Source organism: Malaclemys terrapin, chromosome 7 (assembly GCF_027887155.1).
Source record: "Malaclemys terrapin pileata isolate rMalTer1 chromosome 7, rMalTer1.hap1, whole genome shotgun sequence".
NCBI lineage: Eukaryota > Metazoa > Chordata > Testudines > Emydidae > Malaclemys > Malaclemys terrapin.
Window position 1 is genome coordinate 42,575,293 of NC_071511.1, and position 27,777 is coordinate 42,603,069.

The 27,777-nt window shown below is 45.2% G+C and overlaps 1 protein-coding gene and 1 long non-coding RNA gene across 3 annotated transcripts in view; one reads left to right on the top strand and one right to left on the bottom strand.

The window, feature by feature from the left end:
* Positions 1–2,334: 2,334 nt before the first annotated feature.
* LOC128840266 (uncharacterized) lies at positions 2,335–15,691 on the bottom strand. The gene is made up of 3 exons (XR_008445626.1): positions 15,604–15,691; positions 12,542–12,618; positions 2,335–2,523 (listed from the first exon to the last, which is right to left on the bottom strand). It is a non-coding gene; the product is annotated as an uncharacterized LOC128840266 (long non-coding RNA).
* Positions 15,692–15,903: 212 nt separating this feature from the next.
* Positions 15,904–27,777, top strand: part of PFKFB4 (6-phosphofructo-2-kinase/fructose-2,6-biphosphatase 4) — a 95,425-nt gene continuing 83,551 nt past the window's right edge. Inside the window, exons 1-2 of one of the 2 annotated variants that reach the window (XM_054034067.1) lie at positions 15,926–15,988; positions 25,747–25,853. Coding sequence is in view for 1 of the 2 variants with exons in the window: in XM_054034065.1 (XP_053890040.1) it covers positions 15,925–15,988 (64 nt within the window). In the remaining variant the exon portion in view is untranslated. Of the gene's footprint in view, positions 15,989–25,746; positions 25,854–27,777 lie in introns of both variants that reach the window. The other variant, XM_054034065.1, reaches the window with a different exon arrangement.

A 27,777-nucleotide genomic window follows, 5' to 3' on the forward strand; every position in this document is an offset into this window, starting at 1 on the left:
GTGCTTAAAAAAATAAATAAAAATAAAGCCTAGTGGCTGGGCAACTATCACAGCTGCTTCTTTGAAGCCAGGAAAAAGCTGTCTAACTCAGTTTAGTTAGACAACCTGCAGTTGCTCCAGACATTCTCTGATACTCCAAGCCTCATCTTCACTGGTTTTGAACATTAACAGTCTACAAAACTAGGTGGTTTCTCCTAAACATCTTCCCTCCTGGGAGGAGTTGTTCCTTCCCTACAAAAGGCTTTGTAATACAGGGAGGGTTGATAATTTCACTATAAATGCAAGTACACCAAGCCTATCTGAAAGCAGAAGTGTCCCTCTTATTACCTCTCTATCTGCAGTATTTTCTTGTATTTAGGAAATACTTGAATCTCTATTTGAGGCAATTCACAAGTTCTTAAAGGTAAAGTATGAGTCCACTGCTCAAATCTGGGAAAAGCATGTGTACTAGCTATTTTCCATCCTGAGGTTAAAATTGGACAAACTGTGGTCTTATCCTAATAACTAAGTGGCAGTTTCATTCCTAATTTGAAAAAGGTCAGGGTTGGGTCTTGTAAAGCTTCAGTCAGTTCACTTAAAGCATCTCGTCCAAATTAATTCATTTTCCATGACTTGTTTAGCCTAAAACTAAATAAACAGTGATTCCAAATGCTCATATGTGCATCATTATTGATGTTTGTTTGGTCAGGTTTTTCATTCTGGTAATATTTTAAAGTAAACATTGGATGCTTATAGCATAATTATTTTGTAAAAATAACTTTAATAGTAATATTCCCACCTCATATCTGGAGTGGAATTTCTAATGTTTAAGATTTCTTCAGGGAAGAGTTTTGCTTCAACAGATTGTTAATCATAATTCCTAGTTAAGTAACAGTCTAATAGCCATAATCCTCAGTGCTAGTTTATTGATATAATCCTGTGAGGTATTTTTGGCAGAACTATGCTAATCTAATTTGGAAACTCTTACAAATAGTTTGTTCCAAGGCCTTCAAAGCCCTTTGTATAAAGCATTTGTTCATGTCTACGTAGTCACTGTCTAGTAAAATGAACATCTTTCATGATCACTGTTAGTAGCACGTATTACAATAGGTCAGAAAGGACAACAAAAAGCTAGGAGTTGCAGTGGCTTCTGTTTCAAAGTTTCATTTGTCTTGTTCAGTGACAGTATCAAGGGCTGTCTCTAAAATGGAGACTGGAATGTGAACACCACATGGTATTGTGGATGGAAAGTGCAGCCTTTCCGGGTCCTAACCTGGAATTCAGTATCTCTTGCCAGTGTCCAGGTTCTTCATCCAACGTCCATGATGTCACCATGATTCCAGGTCTTTATGGTGGATGGCTGATTGAAAATCTTCTAAATTGTGTAGCTCTGAGTGAAGTCTGTGCTCCATGTAAGGTGTCAGAAAGATTTAAGTCCTCTTACCACAGAACTGGCAGTTGGAGGGCAGATAGGCTTGGTGTATTTGCATTTATAGTGAAGTTATCACCCCTCTGTGTATTACAAAGCCTTTTGTAGGGAAGGAACAACTCCTCCCAGGAGGCAAGACATTTATGGGAAACCACCTAGTTTTGTAGACTGTTCATGTTCAAAACCAGTGAAGATGAGGCTTGGAGCATCAGAGACCACCTTTTATCTCTGAAAGAGCTGCAGTTGCTCCAGGCACTCCAGCTAAGCTTAGTTTGCTTCCTCCTGTCCTAGAGTGGCTGTTTGGGATATATTCAATCCTAGGCTGCCTTCTAAGGATGCATACATCTGAAGCTGAACTGAAATCACTGAGTACAGATCAGCTATACTGGGTAAGAACTAGTTCTGTCTGGCTTTTGACATGGAACAAAGTTGAAGTAGGGAATAACTAATTCTATGTCCCCTGCCAGTGGCATGAACACCAACCTGCATGTCTACCACCCAATCAAAGACCAGTAGCTTCATGGTACAGCTATCAGACTAGCTTGAAATAGGGTATGTGGTTTCTAGCTGTAACTCTCCCAAATACTGTATAAACTGACCCAAAGTTAATGCAGAGTTATTGAACTAAAACAAATTTTATTTCTTATTTTGGCCAACCAATTAATCATCATATAATACACTTAAAGAACATGTTGAATCTTTACTAAATACATTCTTGCCTAACTTAATAAATAGTAACTTAAACATAACTCCATATTTCTGGTCTGAATAGCTCCATTATACAAGTCTAAATGATCACTCCTATTTAAACAGGTGACTCCAAGTCCAACATCACCACAGTCACCCAACGATGGAGGAATAGTAGCTGCTCTTAAAGATGTTGTTCAGAAGAGATATAAGGCCCTTTACTCTTCAGGTAGGCTTTAAATCTTTTCTCTTTGCTTAGAAAACTTTAGTATTGTGCTTTTCTCTAAAATTAGGAAATTTTACCAGTGTCTATTGGTATAGTAGTTAGACTGAGCGCAGTAGTGTTCCTCCAGCTTGGTTCTAAAAGGTTCACTGTCTCCATTTAGTCTGGATTTCTGACAGACGTGGACATGGATTTGGGAAATTACCTGTAGACAAGAGTTAATGCAAAATTTAAAATAGTAGTCCAGTATCTATTACAGAGGCTACTTCCTAAACTGGTGAGTAATACCTACTAAGTAATTGCAAAAAAATAAGTGTTGCTGGAATAGCATTCTTGAGGTATGATAGCTTACATCAGGGGGTTTCAAACTTCATTGCACCTTGACCCCCTTATGACAATAAAAATTACTACACAACCCCAGGAGGGTGGAGTGAAACCTGAGCCCACCCAAGCCCCACTGCCCCGGGTGGGGGGAGAGCAAGCCCAAGCCCAAGAGCTTCAGACCCAGACATGGGGGCTGTAACCTGAGCCCCACCACCCAGGGCTGAAGCCTTTGGTCTTGGGCTTGTTCTCCCCTTCCTCCCCCCCTCCCCCCCGGGGCAGTGGGGCTTGGGCTTTGGCTTTGACCCAGGCCCCAGCAAGTCTAAGCCAGCCTGACGACCCCATTAAAACAGGGTTGTGACCCACTTTGGGTCCTGACCCACAGTTTGAGAACTGCTAGCTTACATGTTTATAAGGAAAGTGATCAAAACCAAATACATCAACCAAGTATTGTATAGGCAAAGGAGAAGGAAGGGCTGCAACACTAAAGCTGCAACACTAAAGCAAATACTTAGTTGTATCAAATTTAATATTTTGTTTCAAGTCTATTTTTAAAAGATAGCTGAGCAGAGATGAGTATGCTCTAAAAAGAGTCTCTAATGAAAACTCCTGATTGACCTAGTCAGGCTAAGAATGTAGTAGTAGTTGGGGGGTGTGTGTGTAAAAAATATAAATAAACGGTATATCTTTCTTTCACCACAGCTCCTGTTCTTTTTGTAGTCTGGATCATCCCGTCCCTTGACTAGCAAACTTTTTTTTTTTTTTTTTGGCCTGAGGGCCGCATCGGGTTTTGGAAATTTGTATGGAGGGCCGGTTAGGGGAGGGGGACATGGCCTGGCCCCCCTGCTTCTTGCCCCCTGACAGCTCACCCCCAGGACTCCTGCCTCATCCAACCCCCCTGTTCCCTGATGGCCCCCCAGGACCCCTGCCCCATCCACCACCACCCCCGATCCCCTGACTGCCCCTGGAACCTCTGTCCCTGACTGCCCCGCTGGACCTTTGCCCCATCCAACCGCCCTGATCCCAATCCACACCCCTGAACTCCCCTGCCCTCTATCCACCCCCCCCCCCCGCGCTCCCTGCCCCACTAACCGTGCTGCCTGGAGCACTGGTGGCTGGCGGTGCTACAGCCACACAGCACAGAGCACCAGGTCAGGCCAGGCTCTGCAGTGGCGCTGCCCCAGGAGCTTGCAGGCCTGCCACCCAGAGCATTGCGCTGGCGGTGGGGCGAGCAGAGGCTGCGGGGAAGGGGAAACAGCTGGGGAGGCGCTGGGTGCTAGCCTCGTGGGCCAGGAGCTCAGGGGCCAAGCAGGAGGGTCCCAGGGGCCGGATGTGGCCCACAGGCCATAGTTTGTCCACCTCTGATCTAGTCACTTAGTACCTGTAATCACACTTGCATACAGGTTTAATTGTTCCACTTACTGATACCCAAAAGTTAGAGATGGTCCTTCTTCAAGAGATGTCCCTGTGGGTGCTCCACTCCAGGTGTTGGTGCGTCCCTGCGCCTTCGCTCAGATTTTATTTATTTATTTTTTTTTTGTAGCAGTACTCGTACTGGCCACGCATGCGCATAGCCTGCCCCCTGCTCGGAGTTTACCTTAATAGTACGCATGCGCAGCCGGTCTTTCTCTACCGGCCTGAGATGGAGCTCAGCAGACTCGTTAAGAACTTCTTTCCTCTTGTTACAATTACCCTTCTAGTTAGTTTGTTAGTCATAGGTAGATACCATTTCTATCTTTTTCTTTAAAAAAAAATTTTCTTCGTTCCTGTCAACCGCAGCCGCTTCGGACATGCCTGGCTCCACAGACTTTAAGCGCTGCTCTACCTGCAAGGAGCCTATCCCCGTGTCAGATGGCCACTCACAACGTATAAAACGTTTTGGGGAGACCCACATCCCCCAAAGATGTGCCCACTGCAGTAAACTTAGCTCCAGGGCACGGAAGGACAGGGAGCTTAGATTGAAACTGCTCCTCCTTCAGAAATCCCTAGGCGCAGCTTCAGACCCAGGCGCTACTTCCTGCTCCGCTGACTGCCACAGCCCCCCCACCTCGAAGAACAAGAAAACTTCAAAAAGAGGGCACCTTTTGTCATCCACAAAGGAAACCCGGTGAGACAAGATTTCTCTGGGCAGATCTACCACTTCCCTCCCTGTGCTCCTCCAGCACCGTGTGAAACCCACCTGTGGCGTCGGCGCAAAACTCCGGTGCTGAGGCTTCCAGTTGCCTGCCTTTCTTCTGGCACCATTCGGCACCGTGACGGATGCGGTGCCGACATATCACGACCTGCCTGACCCCCTGCAGGCTGATATTGATCTTCTGGCACCGACACCTGCTGAGCTGACTGGCAGTGAGCCCAGGCTCAAAACCCCAGTGCAGAGGAATTTCTCCTCACAGCAGCTTCCTCCTGCACAGCCTTCACCTCACACAGGAGCCTCAGCGCTGCAATTTACTCAGTCAAGAGATCTGCTCGTGTCACCTATCCTGCAGTCACCCCTCCTGAATGCCTGCTTCTCTCCAATGGCTGAATCAGGGTCTGAACAGCCTTTCTCTCGTGAGGAGGAAGCCAGACTGCAGGGGGATTTTTCACTGTATCAAGACTCCCATCCTCAGACCCCAGTCAAGAGGTCATAAAAAAATTCCCTTATCCTAGTCTCAGGATTCTGCCCCCTGGTGTGTGTGAATCCCTGGATGGCACCACCGATGCCCTTCCCACCACCATGGCAATATTGGGCCCCATGGGCATCGTATCCTCGAACACATGCGCTACTCCACCTCAACCAGGCGCAACACCTGCTGTCCCCGAGCAACAGCATTCTTTCAGCTCCATCAGAGTCCATTTAGCTGCTATTACAACCTTCCATGACAGAACCGACGACACCTCTGTTTTTGCTCATCCAATCACCAAGTGTTTCCTCAAGGGACTCCAAGCCCTATACCCAGACATTAAGCAGCCTATCCCTCTGTGGGACCTTCATTTAGTACTATCCTGCCTAACTCAACAACCATTTGAGGCCCTAGCCACTTGCCCCCTTTTACACCATTCAGTGAAAACAGCATTTTTAGTGGCAATTACCTCTGCCAGATGGGCAGGAGAAATAGCAGCTCTTAGGGCAGATCCACCATATATGATATTTTTCAAGGACAAGGTTACCCTTAGATTACATCCCTAATTCCTTCCAAAGGTGCATTTCCCCATTCCACATTAATGAGGTGATAAACTTACCGATCTTCTTTCCGAAACCACATGCGAACTCTTTCGAAGCCACAATACATACGTTAGATGTACGCAGGGCCTTGTCCTTCTATTTGGATAGAACCAAACCTTTTAGAAACTCTTCTAGACTTTTTGTCTCCATCGCGGACCATTCCAAAGGAACACCTATTTCTACCCAGAGACTTTCAAACTGGATTTCTGAGTGCATCCGATTGTGTTATCAGATAAAGAAAGTTACACTGCCAGCTGGCATCAGAACTCACTTCACTAGATCTCTGGCTGCCTCAGTGACTTTCTTACACAAAGTTCCCCTAGCTGACATCTGTAAAGTGGCCACTTGGTCCTCTGAACACTCGTTTGTTAAACACTATGCCCTTTCTCAGGGCCCTCTCTCTGATACACGATTGGGCAGGGCTGTATTAGCTACTGCATTCCTATCAGATCCGAAGTCCCTACCTCCTTGAGACATACTGCTTTTAAGTCACCTGTAGTGGAGCACCCACAGGGACATTTTTCGAAGAAGAGGAGGCGGTTACTCACCCTGTGCAGTAACTGACGTTCTTCGAGATGTGTCCCCGTGGGTGCTCCACTACCCACCCTCCTCCCCTCTACTTTGGAGTTGGGGTAGCCTCCGTTGTAGAGAAGGAACTGAGGAGACTGGCTGCGCATGCATACTATTAAGGTAGACTCAGAGCGGGGCGCAGGCTATGCGCAAGCGTGGCCGGTACGAGTACTGCTACAAAAATCTCCGAGCGAAGGCACAGGGATGCACCAATACCTGAAGTGGAGCACCCACAGGGACACTCATCTCTAAGAATATCAGTTACTGCATAGGGTGAGTAACCGCCTCTTACATATTGTTATGCCCCCAAGGCTGCTGTTGTGATCACTGTATGATAAAGTTGTACTTCTCCTATGCAGAGAGGCATTAGAAATTATTTCAAATCTCCCATACTGACTATTCTTTCCCCCTGCATCTGTCCCTCATATAATGGCATGGGTGCTGGAACAATTTGTATAATGGGAGTGCTGAGAGCCATTGAACCAAACTGCAACCCCTGTATATGATAGGAATCACTTCAAACCAGGGGTGCTGCAGCTCCCCAGCACCCCTAGTTCCAGCACTATGAATAATGGGGTTACTCAGGTTGATAGTCTCTCCTCCACCACCTAGGTCCTTAATAATGGCAATAGCGGGTGTTGTGTGTGTTAATTTGAGAATGCACAGAGGTCGCAAGTATTAATCTGACCTATAGAGGGGAAACGTGCGTTTTGAATCCAAAAAGGCTGGTGCAAGTAATTGAGAACTACTACATCTGACCTGAAAATGAACTACTTGTAGAAAGGCCTCCATAAGTTAGTATCCCAATTCATGCTTACTTACCCTCCTCCCTGCCTGACTTTTGGATTGGTAATTTTGATACTGAGTTAGCTTGTAAAATTACTCATGTACAGGGCCAGTGCAACCACTAGGCGGTCGCCTAGGGCACCAAGTGATTGGGGGCGCCAAAAAGCTCCCTCTGTATTTCGCCGGATATGTCCTTTTTGTCTTTAAAATAGCCATCCTAGAGGAATTGGTAGAAAGATCTGGGATTTCTCCCTCCTCCCCCCCATGCAGAGTGCGATGCGGCTGATTGGGCGCCTGGGCCAGATTGAGCCGCTTCCATTGGCCTCCAGCAGCCAGAGTCCCTCCCGCTGCCTCAGCGCTGCGTCACCAGCATTCTGCGGGGGAGGGGCTCTGCGCTTGGCAGCCTGTTTGGTTTGGCTCCACGTGGAGCCAGCGGCTTGAGTGGCATGGTGGTAAGGGGAGTCCCAAGGGGCTGTCAGGGGGTGGGGAGAGGGTTGGATGGGTTGGGAGTTCTCGGGGGGTGGGGGAGCTGTCAAGGGGCAGGGGTGGGGAGAGGGATTGGAGCAGTCAGGGGACAGGGGGAGGGTTGGATGGGTCCGGAGTTCTGGGGGGGGCTGTCAGGGGGTGGGGAGTGGTTGGATGGGGCGTGGGAGTCCCGGGGGTCTGTCTGGGGGTGAGGATATGGATAAGGGTTGGGGCAGTCAGGGGACAGATAGGAGGCAGGGTCCTAGGGGAGCAGTTAGCGTGGGGGGGGTCTCAGGAGAGGGCAGTCAGGGGACAAGGAGCAGAGAGGCTTAGGTAGGGGTTGGGGTCCCGGGGGGAAGTTAGGGGCAGGGGTCCCAGGAGGAGGCAGTCAGGGGACAAGGAGCGGGGTGGGGGATTGGGAGTTCTGAGGGGGGCAGTCAGGGGGTGGGAAGTGGGAGGGAGTGGATGGGGGTGGGGCTCTCCCACCCTCTTTTTTTGATTGTTGAATTATGGTAATGCTAAAAAAGCGGTGCCCTGGCTCAGCAGGGAGAAGCCGCCTTCCGGAGGCACTGGAGAACCAGAGCATCGGCTTGCGGGGGTGGCGAGCTCCAGCCATGGAGGAGCCAGCATGGTGCAGGGGTGCAGCAGCCCTGCAAAGGCGGCGGCACCATTGGTGGGGAGCAGCTGCGCCTCTGCCCCCCCAGGGGCTCCTGCAGGCCGCAGCAGATGCATGCGGTCAGTGGCCCCTGTGCGCCCCCCGGCTCTCCCCTGGCCACGCTTGAGCTCTGCAGCTCCTGGGTGTGTGAACTGCTGCTGTCCCTCCCGGGGGGAGGCTCATCCATGGCTGGGGCTCGCTGCTGCCACAAGCGGGACGCTCTGGCTCTCCGGTGCCTCCGGAAGGCGGCTGTGCACCCTCCAGGGGGGTTCAGGGGGTGGGGAAGGGGGCAATCTGGCCCCTGGGGTCTATAAAGGCTCGTTGGGATTTGCCCCTCAATGAACCGATGTGCGGGGGGGGGGGGGGGGTGGAGGGAGAGGGCGCAAGGTGGAAGTTTCGCCTAGGGTGCAAAATATCCTTGCACCGGCCCTGTTCATGTATTACATTTAATTCCATGGACTGCCACTGTGCCCTGTGATCTGACTTGTTAACTTTTAGGCTGACTGACTTACAGGAAGAATCATCTGAAGATAAACTTGAAACCCTTGTCCTGAAGGCCCTACATCGCTCTCACATCAATAATTTTTATAAGCAGTTACTAAATGAAGAGCTATGTATTGTAATTTAAGTCTTAGGAAACAGCAATAATGAAACATATGCCTGTCTAGCTTAGTTACAATACAAATCAGCTAGCACTTCTAGTGAATCTATGATAGGGAAGTTCTTAAAAATCTTTTGCCTAGTATGGGACACTTATACTCTAAAACTCATTTTGCAGGTGAGGAGACTGGGTCAGAGAACGAAGAAGAATGGAAAGACTAAAAGGTTTTCTTTTTCCTTGAGGTATAAGAAAATTACAAGCAAACTCCCCCTTTCTTTCTCTCCCTCCCCCCCAACCCCCATAGGGAAAAACTTGAACTCTCCAGTTGCTTTAATGTAAATACTACCTACTAAAATCTCAATGTAGATGGATTTTAAACCACCAACTTTCAAATGTGTTGTTAGTATGGGGTGTATAAAATAAACTTTTTTTTTTTTTTAAAGTTTGTGCTTATTAGGAAATACTACTTCACATTTGCAAGTGGTCAAAAATGTAATGAAGACCTGCTTTTTACTGCATGATTAAAATACAGTACAGAAAACGCCTAGAAAACTAACCTTTAAATTATTTACTTCAAATATTTATACTTCAAAATAGATACCTTGGGTAGGTCCATAAAATTAGACATGATGGACATCCAGGCAATGGTTCTGTAAAAAGGGAGGAGGGGGAACAAACAAACTCTTCACTTAAACTTCTAAGGGCTATTTTTTGCTTCCATTGAAGTAAGTGGATGCTTTCCACTGTCTTCAATGGGTGTGGAATTTAGCCCTAAATTGTAGCAAAGTATTCAGCAAGCTGTTGAACACTAAACTTAAAATACCTGGGAACTTGAAGAATACTAAAGAGCGTCCTCTAGCTAACACATTGCCCAGAACTGAAAATGCAACTCAACAGTTGAGCAGGGAGGGGGAAAAAATTACTATATAAACTAACCAGTGGAGGCTTTATAGTTGGCAAAATTTTGCTGTGGAAAGTACTATGGTGGCTAGTGACAAAAAGCAGTGAAATAGCTAGGTTTCTATGTCTCCTACAAACAGATTCTCCCAATGTCCCTTAGGGCATTGGTCATAGGAAACTTAATGGTTTATGCTGCCTCATGCAGCAAAAACTAAGTTTAGTAATGAGCAGTACAACAGGTCACTTAAAACTGCTTAATTTTACTTTGAAAGTTGCTGTGGTAAATTACAGCAGAGAATATCAGCAAAGCAGGTAACTCTTAATTTAAACGGTTGTTGAAAACCTGGTCCAGATAGTAGTATGCAATTACTATTCAACAGGATTATCACTTTATTAAGGAGCTGCTTCATGTGAACATGCAATAACAAATTGAGTACTTACCACAAGAAGAATCTATCAGTAGGTCTCTTTCCACAGGCAGTTCCTAATCCATTAGGTCACAGTAGCCTTAGCCATCTAACTAAACCTTTGTGCCTTAGTTTTCTCCATATGATATGGGGGCTAATGTTGGGCACTTCAACACTGCCCTTTCACCTGGGGAAACTTAAGCACTTTACAAAGGTGAATAAGCATTAGCCCAATTTATATGGGTTTCCTAAATAAAATTTTAAGCACCCTGCAAAAAGGCTCTGTGAACTATTGGCTAAGACATGGATCTGTTGCCTTCAAGTTCAAGATTTTGCTTGTGGTACCACAAGCTTATGCCCTGATTCTGTAAACACTTGCCAGCATGAGTTAGGCCCATTTACTAGAGTTCAGAAAAGGGGAGAAGGAAAGAGTGGGTGGGATTAATAAGGAAAATCATTAGGGAAAAAAGTGATAAAAGAAACTTAGTATAACTTTTTAATTTTAACATTAAAATACAGAGACTGTTCTTTAAAATGCAGGGGATGGGCGTTAGTAGGGTAGAGTAACACAGATGAACACTTTTCCAAGTTCTACTTACATGCACTCTATCTGTAGAAGTGATAGCAATATGAAACTGCAGAGCTAGTGATAAATTTCATTCACCTGTGTCCACTTATCTGTGGCCCTTGGATTTATTCTAATGTTCTTAAACTCTGAATAGCTTCAAACTACCACTCTTAAAAACAAAACAAAAATTCCCTATATGTTGTCACCTCTTAAATAGAGAATTTCTCCCAAGCCATACCTGCTAACGAGCCAAGAAAGGCAAGATACATTTAAGGGCAAATGACAGCAATTCTACAAACAAGTGTCACTGCTTCCATATTGAGTGTAGTGTTTTTGCAGGGCTAGAAATGGGAGGGGAAGGTGTGAAGATAATGATGTACTTCAGTCGTGACTGCATAAATATAGAGAAGCTCGTTGTTTCCCGAAGCCACTTTTAGACATTTTGTCTTTTCTGACTCTGGTGCATATTGACTCGGTGGTAGGTATCTTGTATGGCAGTGCTTCTCAAAGTCGGGCCGCCGCTTGTTCAGGGAAAGCCCCTGGTGGTCCGGGTTGGTTTGTTTACCTGCCACGTCTGCAGGTTCGGCCAATTGTGGCTCCCACTGGCCGCGGTTCACCGCTCCAGGCCAATGGGGGCTGCGGGAAGCAGCACGGGCTGAGGGATGTGCTGGCAAACCACGGCCAGTGGGAGCAGCGAACCGCGGCCAGTGGGAGCGGCGATCGGCCAAACCTGCGGACGCGGCAGGTAAACAAACCAGCCTGGACCGCCAGGGGCTTTCCCTGAACAAGCGGTGGACCGGCTTTGAGAAGCACTGTTATATGGCATATTGAGGAATAGCTAAATTCAACCTTAAAGCATTTGTAAAATTCTTTACTGAATTTATATCAGTACAGGGCGGCCTAGTATCCCAAAATGTTAAATGACCGTTTTGGGAAGACTTGCATCTCTTGAGGCTTTGCCAGCTGGGTTTTACGGTATATTCCAGTATCAAGCTGGCAAGACTTGTATCACACCACACTTCTTCTTTGGTGTATATCTCACACAATGTGTCTCTTCCCTTTAGGTCTATTAGACCCATATGCCATAGCTCCTTGTGCTTCTGTGGAGTTAAGCATCTATGTCAACAGGAGGCAGGCCAAGCAAAGTGTTTATCTAGATACTTCTAATGTGCCTGTCACCTACTATCTCCTAATTTAGTAGATGCTGCTGCCTGAGGTGCTCTTAACCAAACATGCCTCTCTATTTGTACCTTTTGATACAACTGGAGAACTGGGACTTCAGACTAAAGTGCATATATTAAGTAACAGATATGATTAGTAGACTTATACTGTTTAGTTTTTTTAGGAGGTGCATTTACAAAATATTCCTTTCATATGCTGGGTTGCCTTCCTGGCTGTTGGCAGTTGATTCTCAATCATCTTTTAGGTGGGCTCTTGCAATTCATTCCAGAATAGTTTTGGTGAAGTTAATTTACATAACTTGCTTTCTCTCTTAATGAGAGAATCAGCTTGATCTCTTCCTTCTCACCCACCCCCAACAAAAGAAGTTGATTGCTCTTTATTGGAATGAACAGTTTATTTTTTTTAATTGTAGTGGTAAGCTATCACTGGTTTTTCCTTTACATTTTGGTATTCAAATGCTAAGCAATAAAGCAGGGACCCCTAAATCTAGTTAAAGTAGAAACAAATGTCTAAAAATCTCTTTGGATTTGTTTTAAATGTTTTACAAATGTAGTTTGCCTTACCTCCTCAACAGTCTGTTAGAAAATGTAACCAACTGAAAAGGTTTCATTCTAGTTCAGGTAACTGCAAATGGTCCCACCTGAAATAGAGAATAGTTCAATGTTTTAAAACTATACAATAGAGTGAATGGGACATAGTAGCCATAAATTTTTCTGACCATATTAAATGGGACAGGGAAGCGGTAACCGCATTTAAAATTTCTATCCATCCAAACAAGCTGTTACTCATGTGCATTGTCCTATCTACTTCATGAGTAATGGCACTTGTCTTGATCCACTGAACAGGGTCTACCATCAGTTGCATTATGTTCCAGTAACTCAATGTACAGCTGTTTGGACCTGGGCTGCTTCCTGAGGTAAGGCAGGGTCATGAGGTACCTTGCTACCAGCTACCCTTACTGTGAGGAAGCTTTGTCCATGCCTGGAAGTGGTCCACTCTCTGACGTAACAGGCACCATAAGCACACTTCTCTCAGGTCATGTCTACGCTGGCAAGTTTCTGCATAGTAAAGCAGCTTTCTGCATTGTAACTCCTGAGGTGTACACACTGCCAAGCCACTTAGTGTGCAGAAACTGCACAGTTGTAGCACTTTAAAAAAACCACCCCCACGAGAGGCGTAGAGCTTTCAGCACTGCAGCTACAGCACGGCAGTGCCAATGTAGACACCAAGGTCGATTACAGCACTGCGATTGGCCCCTGGGAGGCGTCCTACAATGCCTGTTCTTGCCTCTCTGGTCAGCGGTTTGAACGCTACTGCCCTGCCCTTAGGTGACCAACCATCACCCCCCACCCCATAAATTCCTTTGGAATTTTGAAAGTCACCTTCCTGTTTGCTCAGTGATGTGTGCAGTGGTCTCCGTGCATCTTTCCAGGTGGCCATGCCTGCTCCATGCACCAGGTGCTCACCTGCTTGGGAGCAATGCTGAGCTTCTGGACCTCATCAGCATTTAGGGAGAGGAGGGTGTCCACTCCTGGCTGCACTTTACGGACAGATTTCACGATGCATGACGGAAAGGGGGCATGACCAGGACACAGTGCAATGCAGGGTCAAAATGAAGGAGCTGCAGAACACCTACCACAAGGTGCAGAAGGCAAACCGCCATTCTGGTACTGCACCCACGAGCTGCTGGTTCTACAACGAGCTGGACATGATACTCAGTGGCAACCCCACCCAGGGCCGGCTATAGGCCGATTTGGCTGAATTGGGCCCCGCGCCTAAGAGGGCCCTGCAGCTGTCCATCCTGCAGCTGTCCATCCTGCCCCTGCCCTGAACGCTCCGCCCCCCTGCTCCTCCCCCTCCCCTGCTTCCCACGAATCAGATGTTTGCGGGAAGTCTGAAAAGAAGCAGGGGCAGGCAGGCACCAGCAGGTAAGCTGGGGCGGGGGGGCGCGGCGTGGCCCCGGCCGAGCACGTCCAGTCCTGGCCCCAGTGGCTCTGGCTCCAGCCCGGCTCGGCTCCTGCCCCTGGCCGAGCGTGCTGGCCTGGCCCCAGCCTGAGCGGCTCTGCTCCAGCCCAACTCGGGCCCTTGGGTGCCAGCCCGGCCCGAGCGGCTCTGGCCCAGCTCGGGCCCTGTAGCGCCGGCCCAGCCCCCCGGCGCTGGCCCGAGCAGCTCCAGCCAAGCACCCCCGGCTCCGGCCCTGGGTTGAGCGGCCCTGGGCCACTGGCCCCGGTTCCGGCCCAGCCCCAGCGGCTCTGGCCCAGCTCGGGCTCCAGCTTAGCTCGGGCCCCAGCCCGGCCCCGGCTGAGCGATTCCAGCCTGAGCAGCCGAGCACCCCCGGCCCTGGCCCCAGCGGCTCTGGCCCGGCCCTGCCCCAAACCCCGTGACCCCGGCTGGAGTGTGGCCCACCCCCAGGAATCAGGCCCAGCTCTTGCTAAGGCCGGCCCTGACCCCATCTCCACTGCAAAGGCTACTGTGAATACTTTAGTGGCTCCCATGCCAGTTGAGAGTGGACGGAGCCAGGAGGAGGAAATCTTGGCTGAGGATGTGGAGGGGAAGGGGAACCCAGAGTCAGAGCTGGGCTACTAGCAGAAGGCACATGTGCATAGGTAGGGCCCATGTGCTTTTATTAGTGGTGTCTAGAGTGCAGCTGACAGGGTAATATAAAGCCTGAATCCAACTTGCACCTCATGTTCCCTCTGCTGCAGCAACTGGGGAAGATTGCGTGACAGCTACTGGTACATAGTATGCCCCTTTCTCTAGTGGGCCCTGAGCCACCATTGTAAATCAATATTAATGTAGTCCTGCAAATCATCTTGGATGGGTCCTTAGCTGTGCAGATGGTTTATTAATAAACTTGTCCCCATGCCATGCATGCTTGTGCCTAAGAATAGGCAGGATGAGATGTTTCAGGAAGGGGGTGGGGCTGACCATTGCCTAAAAAGAGGCAGTAGTGTGTCTGGGTAGCAGAGAAAACTCAGTCCCTCCCAAACTCTGATCCTTCTGACTACCCCTTGTTGGGGATGCTCACTTTAGAAATGGAAAAGCTAGTGATCTTCCTCTTAGGGGATACCATCCTTCTAGGGCCTTCATATATGTGTGTATGTCTCTGGCTGTAGGAAAACAAAATATCCCCTAGTTGCAGCAATGAGCCTGGAAACAAGTGGGTCTCACCCATATAAGAAGTGTCCCTTTCTAAGCTGCCTGGAGATGATGCAGACTCCCTTTGCTCAATATCATGTGGTACTGAGGTACTGTGCCCCAGGTGACAATGAACTTCGGGATATTTCGGGGGTAGCCCTAGGAGCTGAGATTGGGTAGTGTGGGGGTGATGGTGAGAGAATGATACCTGCCTCCAATTTGTATATTTTGATTCACACTTATTCGAGGGGCTCTAGTTGATCCAGTGTGTAAAACATTAAGCCTCCCCAAACATCTCTGCCCTAGATAGGTATGCTATATTTAAAAGCTGGCCGTCCTGACCCCTAGTCCCCTACGGGCGGTCCTTTCTTTCTCCCGCCTACGAAGCGCTTTGAGATCCCTCGGAACGAAGGGGCGCTGCGCTGGTTATTATTATATCATTCCTCCGCCTCCTTCTCCACCCCGCCTGCCCAACCTCTCCAATCACCGTGCCGGCGTTGCGGGAGCGGCCGGTGCCCTGTGCAGCGGGAGCGCACACCCGCTTCCAGCGCTGGGGGACCCTCTCCAGGGCTCTGCGCCCTCAGCGGGATGCCGCCGCGCCCGGCTGCGTTACCGACCCGTCTCCTTCACCTAAGCCCGGCGCAGTGAGCGGGACTGGGCGCCCCCGGACCCTGCTCCTTCCAGCCAGCCAAGGCGGCGGGTCTGGACGCCCCTCGGACGCTGCCGAGCCGGGTCAGCGGCTTTAGGCGCCCCCTTGCCTGGCTCAGCTTGCAGAAGGGGACGCGGGTGCCTCTCCGCCCAGGCGCAGATGTCGGTCTCCAGGTGCAGCGGCGGCGGCTGTCAGGGGCGGCCGCAGAGGCGGGACTGGAAAGGTGAGGGCGGCGGCAGCAGCGTCCCTGGGGAAGGGGCCCGGCTGTGTTCACGTACACACACTGCCGGAGGGCAGGACCCGCGGCACTCCGCCCCCCGGGCGGCTGTGGAGGCGTTTCTCCTGCTTCGGCCCAGCCCGGCCGGCTGCTCGCTGCCTGCCTAGGGGCCTCTTTGCTCGGTCTCGCCCGGTCCCCCGCTCCTCATGCCCCAGGGCCCGGGGGCTCCGGAGCCGGACTGAGGCTGCCGCTTGCCCTGGTTCCCGCTGACATGAGGAGTTGCCCCTCTGCTCTGCAGGGGGGCTTCCCCCTTCCTCTCCTGTCTGCGCTGTCGCGCTCCCCCTGCGCCCTTGGAGTACGGAGCTGCTTCCCTCCCTCACCCCTCGCGGGGGGAGCCGCCTCCTTCCCAGGTTGGAGAGTCCTCCCTACCCATGTGGGGCGGGGAACTGCTCTCTTCCCTGCTGCGCCTAGGGCTCCTGCAGTTGCCAGAGCTCGGGGGGACTTCCCGAGGCGTGGGGCGTTCCCCTTCCCCTCTCTGGCTCCTTTCCCTCGCGGTGCCTGCCTTGGCTTGGGCGATTTCTCCCCGCCGCTGAGCTGCCGTTTGTTTACCAGGCACCTCACTGGGGGGAGGGGCAGGTCTGGAGCTGCTGCTTTGATTCCCGTCTGCCGTGTGCTGCTGTCACGGAGGCTTGGCTGAAATGGGTCAATGGTTTGTGAAGCCAGGCCCTTTCCAGCCTCGAGTCCCAGGTCGCGCTATAGGAGGAAGTGGTGCTGGTGATTCAGTAGGGAGCCGCCTTCCTCCTGAGTCAGGGCTGAGCTAGTTCCTCGGCTTGGGGTTCTGGGAGGACATAGGTCAATGCCTCTGGGGTACCAGGTGTCAATCTTCCTCTGACCTCCCAAGCTTTGGTTCCTTTCCCCTGTGATCCCTTAGGGTACATCTACACTACAGGGGGGAGTCGATTTAAGATACGCAAATTCATCTATGTGAATAGCATAGCTGAATTCGACATATCGCAGCCGACTTACCCCGCTGTGAGGACGGCGGCAAAATCGACCTCTGCGGCTTCCCGTCGACGGCACTTACTCCCACCTCCGCTGGTGAAGTAAGATCGTCGATTCGGAGATTGGGACGCGATAAATCGATCCCTGGGAGGTCGATTTCTACCCGCCGATTCAGGCAGGTAGTGTAGACCCAGCCTTAGAGGGAGCGGGAGGGTTGCTTCATCTCTAGCATCCCTTTGGAGGGTACAGGAATTGAATTTACCCGTGAAGTGAAGTCCACTCCGCATGGCATAGCACCTAGAAACCACAGGATATGAAGTGGCATCATGGTGCAGATTAGCACTGGCTGAAATGCTATTGGAGATGACCCATTCCTGTTCCTCTGCCCATCCCTGTTTTGGGGGGGTTGGCGAACTCCTTGATAAAAAGGGGAGAAAGATGCACAGACTCTTTTGGAATATGAACAAGCTAAATACACAGCCAAACTGCAGAATATCATACCTCTCGTCATTGGTATCTTTTTAAACCAGCAATTAATTCTCCAAGAGGTGGTGTTTCTGTTGTAATACCTAAGGGTATTGTTGAGCTTGGTATTGTACAAACATGTAAATAGGCTATCAATTTTTAAAGTATTTCCAGGTTCTTCCCCCTCCATGCATTCATCCAAGGGCTGGTGTTAGGCTTGGTGTCTGAAGGGAAATTATGACCCAGATACCACAGCAGGTTGTCAGATGGGAAATGGAAACTTTGGCTTACACTGGGAGAACTGGAGCAAGTCAGGGTGTCAGAAGCCTGAGGAGAGATTGTGAAGTGGGAAAAAGGCATGATGTACATAAATGTATTAGAATGCCAGAGTCTGTGACTTGTTCCAAACTAGTTTTTAATATTGCTTCCTTACTGGGGTGTTTTGCTGCTGGAGGTGAGATCTTTGGAATGAAATGTTTACTTGTGGTCACTATAAACATTTTGCCAAGGGCAGGTTGTTAACTGCAGTGTTCTGGTAAATTCTTAGGAAGCCAACTGTTATCTTTTGTGTTTTTCTACTCTCACAAAGAGAAGCTGTTCTTAACTTTCTGTCTTAAACAGCTATGTAGTGCTACTAAGAGGAGGTCTACCCTAGAAAGGGCTGAATTTCGGTAATGCATTAAGTGCTCAGTGTATTGATAAAGTATTATGAGTAACAATTCAGAATGAAAGGTGTCCCACAAATGTAGTTTATTTAAAAGATACTGAATGTTTTGAATGCTGGTTCAGTGAATCGGCCCAGCTGATTAAGCCTTTTTAAGGAAAAGTGTGTCATATAGATATTCCAGAAATCATCTCTTACATCCGAAGAAGTGGGCTGTAGTCCACGAAAGCTTATGCTCTAATAAATTTGTTAGTCTCTAAGGTGCCACAAGTACTCCTGTTCTTTTTGCAGATACAGACTAACACGGCTGTTACTCTGAAATTTGGTGAAAGGGTGAGAATAGATTTGAATAGTATAGACAGTCCATCTGTATCATAATTCTCAACCTGTTAAGGCCTAACTGGACATCAACCCAAAATGAGGGACCCAAGGAGATTGTATATCCTAATGATAAGGATGATATAAAGATCTTGGTAGATGATCTAATAATGCAGAAAGCTTAAAGTCTTGAGAGACTCGTGCTTTTTTAATATAAATGTTTTCTGTGATCCTTGTTTTTAGCTCCTTGCATGTGTATTGCATGTGAACAATTTGGATTAAATACTAGATAAAAGCAAGTTAGTGTGGGACAAAATTAGGGTAATTTGAGAGGTATCCATGGTATGGTCACTTGTTTTTACAGTGCTATGCTTATGTAAAAAGCTAAAAATGGAATTGAATAATAATGATTATCAGGCTTCAAACCACACTTCAATATACTATTGAGCAGTTCCATTTTTTTCCAAAAAAATTGCAAATGTGGTCTTACTCAGTTGTTAGATGCTACCTTAATTATAGTTGCAATTAAAATTAGCGATTTAATGTAAATGAAAAATAATAAAAGCTTGAACAAAGTTATTACTGCATTTATTTATGCACACAATTTGTATAAGGCCTCAATCCTGGAAAGAGGCATATGCTCAAATAGGACTAATCATGGAGTGATAGTTAGTCCTGTGTGTAACTGTTTGCAGACTCAGGTCCTAGATTTAGAGTAAATCTAAGACCACTTCAGAATTAATATCTTGAAGTAATTCAGTAATTGTCTTTAATTGTTGGCAAAGCAATAAAAGTATGTATATAACCACTTACTAATATTGCAATAAGAACAGGAGTACTTGTGGTACCTTAGAGACTAACAAATTTATTAGAGCATAAGCTTTCGTGGACTACAGCCCACTTCTTCGGATGCATACCATCCGGGCTGTAGTCCACGAAAGCTTATGCTCTAATAAATTTGTTAGTCTCTAAGGTGCCACAAGTACTCCTGTTCTTTTTGTGGATACAGACTAACACGGCTGCTACTCTGAAACCTAATACTGCAATGAGAGCTTGCTTTTGACATTTACTGTTTCTTTGGGGTTTACATTTTCCATATGTGATGGTGTGTGTGTGTTTTTCTCTTCTGTGGTCAGGATGAACATACATTTTGTCTGCTGACTCTGTTCCCCTTTTCAGAAATAAAGAGGTTGTAAAGTTCTGACTCTTTTTGTTTGTTTTGAGTATTACTTTATTTTAGAAGAAAATTGAAACAGCTCCTTTTATGGGAGGGTCCTCATTTTGACACTTCTGGGGGGGAAAAAAGAGATTTCAATTGAGGAATCTAATGTGAGCCTGTGCTTTCAGACGTGGAGTAGGCAATATGAGTGTGATTCTATGATGGGGTTGCTTGTGATGGTAGGGGGCAGGGCTCGGCAGCTCTGGGGCTTACTTATGGTTTGTCGTATGTGCCTAGAAACTCATAGTTAAGAGTTTCAACCGACCATTTGCAGGGATCAGGAAGGACTCAATCATTTCCCTGCAATTATGGGAGCCACAGATCGTGATGCACTGTGGTCATTACTGTTCTCTGCCTATGGTACACAATAGTTTAGTCTCCTGTGCACTGTAATACTTTGGCCTAATTTCAGTTGTTGGGTATAGTGTGTGGGTGCGAGGTGGTGGTGTGTGATATTCTGGAGGTCAGACTAGATGATATTGTGGTCTCTTCTGGCCTTAAATTCTATGACTCTGTGCTTCTTAGGAGAATTCACAGGATGCTTGTGATAAGATAAAAAATTAAGAAAAGAAAATATGATTAAAGAAATAAAAGGGACAAATCTCACATTCATTTTTTTCTTTTGTTTTTATCACAAGATTTTTCCCATTTCAGATAAATTAGTGTAACAAACAGTGATAAAAGTGAACAAACATAGTAGTTGTCCGACTATCTCTGGGGGAATTAAAGCTCTGAGAGTCTGCTGGTTGGGCTTTTTGTATAACTGGACCCTTTATCAATTTGGCCACTGAAAATAGACTAGCCAGTTTCACATTTTGTTTTTAGCCCATTTCTGTGAAGTGTTGGGATATTACTGGGATGAACACCATATAATAGCCTATAACACAAGGAAATCATAATGTTATTCTTGAAGGTTGTGAACTTCTTAAAAAGTAGGAGTAGACTGTGCATGGGCCTAGTTCAGGGGTTCTCAAACTGGGAATCAGGACCCCTCGGGGTCACGTGCTGTCGGCCTCCACTCCAAGCCCCGCTTTGCATCCAGCATTTATGATGGGGTTAAATATATAAAAAAGTATTTTTAATTTATAAGGGGAGGGGGTCTCACTCAGAGACTTGCTGTGTAAAAGGGGTCACCAGTACAAAAGTTTGAGAACTACTGGCCTAGTTTCAGATAGTCTTTGATGACATTTTGCCTGGTTGATTATTATTAATTATTATAATATTAATAATATATATATTGTTGTTTCTGGGCACCTACAAGAGGATGGGCCTAAATGTGTCTGTCACATATTAATATGAATGCAGGTCTTAAAACTTGTTTTAATACATATTCAGATGAATATTAATCATTTTTTTGTAATTGAATATCAGTATGTACCTAAACTGATGTATGTGGCTGTTTTTTAAAGTGAAGTGACTTTTAAAAAATTTAACATGATTTGCTTGTAAATGTGTATCATACTAAAATAAGAAATCATTTCATTTTTTGTGGAAAATGTATTGCAAATGCTATAGTTACAAATTACACATGTGATGGAACATCAATATTGACAGCCTTTATGAGTTTTAATTTCAGCTAAGCCCATTAGCCCTGTCTGAGTTAAGAAGTTGCAAAATAACTCCCAATACTATCTTCAGTAATTTCAAGGACCAAGCATCTGAATCAGCAAACTGAAATTGGTATCAAAACCTTTACAGACGTAGCAGGCCTTGTGCATGCTAGACACAAATGGTAACTGTTTTAGAGAACACTTTTAACATGGTTTCAATTGCATAACTGTACTAAGTGCTCTAACCCGGATGCTAGAACCTCCATAGTACTCTTCCAGGAACCCGTTCAGATGTGTTCTGGAGCACATAGAATTGTGTGACAGTTAAAATGGTTTTTCTCATGTTAGTTTGTATATACACAGTAGGAAGAATGCCACATTGCTTCCCCCATGGAATATATTGTATTTTTGTTAGCAGCTTTTATTCACAGCTGTATTCAGTTTTTGGTGCTACAGGTGAATCATACAGTTGAGACGACGACACAGCATTGGTCTCTAGAAAAGTCAGGACACTTAGTCCCTGTGTGGTGATCAGGCATTCATATGTAACTACAGTAAATAATAGGTGTATTAGACTGGTTTCTCAGGTCCCCATTTCCTGGTCTCATTAGATAGTTGACTGTTTAGCTGTCTGACCCATTTCTAAAAAACTGTTTTCAAGATAATTTTTTCCACACTCACTATACAGTATCATACATTTCACTTAGTTTCTTACCCTGGAAAGTAACTGTTCTTCACTCTTATAGTTGGCATAATGAATTGCCAGATTACCTGGGAAAACCGACAATCAAGGGTATGCATAACTCTTCTTTCAACTAAAATAGTTACAGCAGATGCTAGCTACTAATTGCTTGCAGTGTTTGTACATAGTTCTGTAATGTCATTGAAAAGTAATTTAGAGGTGCGTACTGTGGACACAGCCGTATTCGTCGTTTTAAAAGTGGTATTACTTTCCTTTGAAATGGGTTAAAATATGTAGTGGGATCAGGCCTTCAGTTTCACTGGAGCGAGCCAGTGCCTGCTTGCAGAGGAATACAAACTTTGTGTTTAGGTTAATCCCTGATGTAACTCCATTGATTTCATTTGAGTTGCATTAGGAATGATTTGGTCTGGGATGTATTCTAGAATCTAGATAGTTCAAGATAACTTCCATTAAGTAATGAGAGAATTTCTGCCCTCCTGCAGATTACATTCAGTCTATGAATGTGTAGCTCAAATCATGTGCAAGACACAAAGCATAGAATATTTGTGGTGATGTATTTTTAGTTGCTAAAGCCAAGCTTCCATATGGTACATGAACTCTTCTTACATACTAATTCTCTGTTGAGCTCAAATGACTGGAGGATTTTAATAGGCTTGAAATATACTTCCATCAGTTATCATTGCCCAACATGCTATCTGGATTTAGGACTGTCTCACTCTTCCTCTTAAATTCTCTCATGCTTAGATTTCCCTGAAGACTTAGTTGATGCAGTTAATGTAACACATGTTAAGTTTGTGGTTCATGGGAATCCTGATTTTTGTCCTTTCCATTCCTTGAAGTCAGAGAATTTCATGGCATTTTTCTTCTGTGTTATTTGGTGGGGAGGAGAGGGAAAAAAAAGTAGAAGAGCGTTCATAGTTTTTCCATCATTAGTGTGAAACAAATCTTCCCAAGACAATGGGTAGTTTTACAGGGGTTCATGACCTTTCTCAATTAAAAAGTTCCAAGTGGGCCTGTAAGAGCAGTCCCGTGAGAACCAGGCTGGTGAAAAATACAGCAACACATCTCTGTCTGAGTGAAATATTCCTGTTTGCACTTGCAGTTACCCTGACCCACATCCATGCCCATTTTTCACTGTAGAGCAGTGTGGCTGTTCATATAGCTGAGAAACAGTTCCTCTTTTGTATTGGAGAAGGAAAATTTAAATAACATCCCAATAAACTCATGTTTCATTGAAAGGAGCCAGTTAATTGAAAAGCATATAGTTTACATTAACACTGTGAACCTGGTGTGTGTGTAATGTGCGTATATATAAACAAACTAGGGCAGATCTTAAGGTTGTGTGAATTGTCATAGGCCCATTAACTTGAAGTCAATGAGCCTATGACAATTTACACATAGTGATGCAAATGCTCATCTGCTGTGTGTGTATATATTGTACATAAGCAGCATTCTTGGGTAGTCAGAATCTCTGTGGCTGAGATTGGATAATGGACACTTAGACTGGAGTTTTCGAAGGAGCCTATGTAGTGTTATTACAGTCTTTTGTACCAATTTTGTGTGTGTACGAGGTACCATTTTCCATTCTGCTTGAATAACAGACCATCAAAAATAACTTGTTCTAATTATAGCATTAAATAATGGTTTGTCTGTTTTCAGAATGCCATCTTAATTTCTTTGTCACCTGAGCCATATAGGTCTGCTATTCTATCTTGCCTTGAGTTTGTGTATTATAACTTGTGATATTGCAGTCCCTTCCATGTTCCATAGAGGCATGCAAGGTTATGACCTCTCTAACAGCCAAAGCAAAATGAAAATTTGTTTCCTAGGGCTAAATCTCGTATTCAAACAGAAATGTCTTCAGTAATAATAGTGAGAAAAATACAGGGATATTACTTCTAGTAAAATCTTTGTCTAATTTTTTTTGGTTTTAGGTTTATTTTTAATGCAAGTATCTCATTGGGTAAATATTTGCATTTATCACAGCTCTGTTTGCTCATGTTACTGCTCCTGGTTAGTTTATCTGTGTTTGATAAATTAGATTATTTTGGATGTTGTAATTTTATTATCCGTCCTATGTAAATTTATTCACCACCTATGTTTTGTTCTTGAAGATTCTCAGCCCACAAACTATCTAGCCAGGCTTCCAAATGCAGGAAGATGAAAAATCTACCCTAAAGGCCATGGGAACAAGATTCCATATCAGATCATGGCATCTCAGCAGCTGTCTGTCCAGTCATACTTGTTCCTTGTGAACTAGGTGTTAACATAATATACATTAGGGGTTGGCAACCTATGGCACGGGTGCCGAAGACAGCACACGAGCTGATTTTCAGTGGCACTCACACTGCCTGGGTAATGGCCACCGGTCCGGGAGGGCTCTGCATTTTAATTTAATTTTAAATGAAGCTTCTTAAACATTTTAAAAACCTTGTTTACTTTACATACAACAATAGTTTAGTTATATAATATAGACTTACAGAGAGAGCTTCTAAAAACGTTAAAATGTATTACTGGCACGCGAAACCTTAAATTAGAGTGAATAAATGAAGACTTGGCACATCACTTCTGAAAGGTTGCCAACCCCTGATATACATATTAGCATTACACTTTTCTAAATTCAGATTAGTTTAACTTCTCTTCAGATTTTAGAAAGGGGTTCTATAGAAATGGTTTTCTGACTGCTGTGTTTTTAATATAAGGGTTTTTAAAATTATTATTCCTATGTGCATAAATTGCTTATTTTTTCCTTTAACTTATTTTTTTAAAATATGTCCACAGAAGCCCACTCATGTTACTTTCTCGGTGACTTTTCTTTCATGGCTTACGTATTATTAAAATAACTAAGTAACAGACTACAAAAAGTCAGCCTTGAAAACAGAAGCCATCTTTCTGTCTCAGCTTCTTGGGGGTATACATGATATTTGCTCTACATCAAAGATTGTCTACAGGTATGCGCCTGATGATCAACTATCCCAGTGATCGGATCCTTTTACACTTCTGTACTTCCATTGTCCCAGGCTCACTCCTTTCCTCAACTTCTTGTTGTCCTCTGGCACCTTCCCCATACAATACCAATATGTCATGGTGTACTCTGCCCTCTAATATTCTTCCTTTGAAATCACGTGTCTCTCCATCTCCCTCCTCTTCTTTATTGAGTATAGTGTGTACCTCAGTTTCTCCTCCTCCAAGACTATCTTGGATCCCTTCCAATTTGGTTTCCATTATCTCCAAGGAAGCCTGCTCTTGCTAAAACGGCTTTCACAAAAACCTATGCTCCATTCTTATCCTTGTCCTTTCTGTACTGCATTTTGCACTGTCAGTCATCCTCACCTCCTTGATAGTCTGTCATTGGGCTTTCATGATACAATCCTCTCTTTCCTACTTGGTATGTGTGTGTATCTATCTATATGTTCCATTCTATGCATCTGATGAAGTTGGCTGTAGCCCACAAAAGCTTATGCTCAAATAAATTTGTTAGTTTCTAAGGGTATATCTACACTACGAAATTATGTCAATTTAATAGAAGTTGATTTTTTAGAAATAGATTAGATACAGTCCATTGTGTGTGTCCCCACTAAGTGCATTAAGTAGGTGGTTTGCGTCCACAATACCGAGGCTAGCATTGACATTCGGAGCATTGCACTGTGGTAGCTATCCCACAGTTCCCACAGTCTCTGCCGCCCATTGGAATTCTGGGTTGAGCTCCCAATGCCTGATGGGGCAAAAACATTTTTGCAGGTGGTTCTGGGTACATGTCATCAGGCCCCCCTCAATCCCTCCCTCCGTGAAAACAATGGCAAAAAATCGTTTCTCGCCTTTTTTCCTGGGTTACCCGTGCAGACGACATACCACGGCAAGTATGGAGCCCACCTGTTATAAAGGGTAATACAACCAAGATCCATTTAGGAAGATAGGGACTACACATCTTGAAGACTCTCCAGTTACAGGTAAGTAACCTCCATTACAACTACTTTTTTGTGATGGCATCTTACTTTTCATTCAGTCAAGGTGTTGTAAATGTAAGGAGTAAACAGAGCATATACTGAATCTATGAAATAATTTGTAAATTGAAAAAATTTCAAGTGGTGTTAACACAGGTAAGGATTTGTTTAAAATGCTGTACATTTTTTTTTCCTTCAGTGTTTCTTTAACTGTATCTTGGCTTCCACACAAGCAAAACCAAACTGTGAATTGTGCAGAGCTGTTGTATCAAACTTACCTTAAGAGAATGACAGGCTTCAGAGTAGCAGCCGTGTTAGTCTGTATCCGCAAAAAGAACAGGAGTACTTGTGGCACCTTAGAGACTAACAAATTTATTAGAGCATAAGCTTTCGTGGACTACAGCATCCGAAGAAGTGGGCTGTAGTCCACGAAAGCTTATGCTCTAATAAATTTGTTAGTCTCTAAGGTGCCACAAGTACTCCTGTTCTTTTTAAGAGAATGGAATATTAAGAATATTTTCCAGGACATGGGAGTCACTGTTGTCATTTTAATCTGCCCAGAAAAGATGATGGAAACATCACAGTGACTAGGAGATTCCTCCTTTCCCCCTGCCTCTTCCTCCTCAAATATTCTGAATGCTTTTAAGCATCAGGCCTTCTGACTTGCATCACAATTTCCAAACAGCTGAATCCACTTGCAAGTGAAACTGACAGTGCTGTATCATAATTCCAGGAAGGACAAAGAATGTTGTAAATGTTTCACAACACACCCACAGACAGCCGAGAGATTGCGTAATATAGTACGTGCTGTTGCTGTAGTAACATCATTGGTTGCTACCAGAACAAGGCATAGACATGACAGTCCTCAATAAATTTACCATGTTGGAAATAGAGGGTGTTTTCAGTTACACCTCTAGGTCCTTTAAAGAAATTGGGTAACTTCTGTAGATGCTGTGTCATTTCTCTTTACTGTATGTTGGTACTTCTCTCTATGCATATCCCCAGAGACGGACAGGGGAACACATCTCCCACACCCCCATATTTAGTTTGAACGCCCAAGTCTGTACAAAGTTACAGGATTTAAACACTTGCTGATTAAAAGAATTTCATTGTGTATGTTTCTGAAAACGTACACAATGAAATTCTTTTAATTGGCATGTGCATCGGTCTATCCTTACCCTATAATTGGCAGGTTTAAAATAGAAATTGTTAAAGATATTGTGCTAGACACTCATCTGGAGAAAATGGAAATCAGTTGAGGATCTGGACCATTGTTTCCTCATTGTGTATGAAGTTATGATAATGTTGTACAGGGGTTGCCTGACTAGTGTGCAAAATAGCTGTTATTCTAACAATATTTCAACTCTAAAGGAAGAGGAGGTGAGCTAAAGTAGACCAGCATAGGTCTGTACACTATCTTAGGCCATTGTAAACATTAAAACGAGGGTATTTTTACATGAGTGCATCAGCAGCTAATTGGTGTACTTCCCCATCCCCCCAATATTATTTTGTTCTGTTTCCGTATAAGTAGTATTTCATACAACTCTCTGAACCTGGTTAACCAGAGTGCTGATTAACTGACTTCTTCATATATTAAAAGAGGAGGGAGTAAAGCTTCACTTAAGATCAAGCTTCTGAGAATGGGCTTGGGTTTACATAAGGGTAACAAAGGAGGAAATGATTATGATAGTATAGCAATGAGTGACTGTTCATCTCTTTAGCAAACGAAAATATTCTTTGCTGTGTTGTGTTTCAACCATTTGGCTATGCTTGGGATTCTCATATTATAGGGCCCTACCAAATTCACAGTCCATTTTGGTCAATTTCATGGTCATAGAATTTTTAAAATAGTATATTTCATGATTTCAGATATTTAAATCTGAAATTTCATTATGTTGTAACTGTAGGGGTCCTGATACAAAAGGTGGTT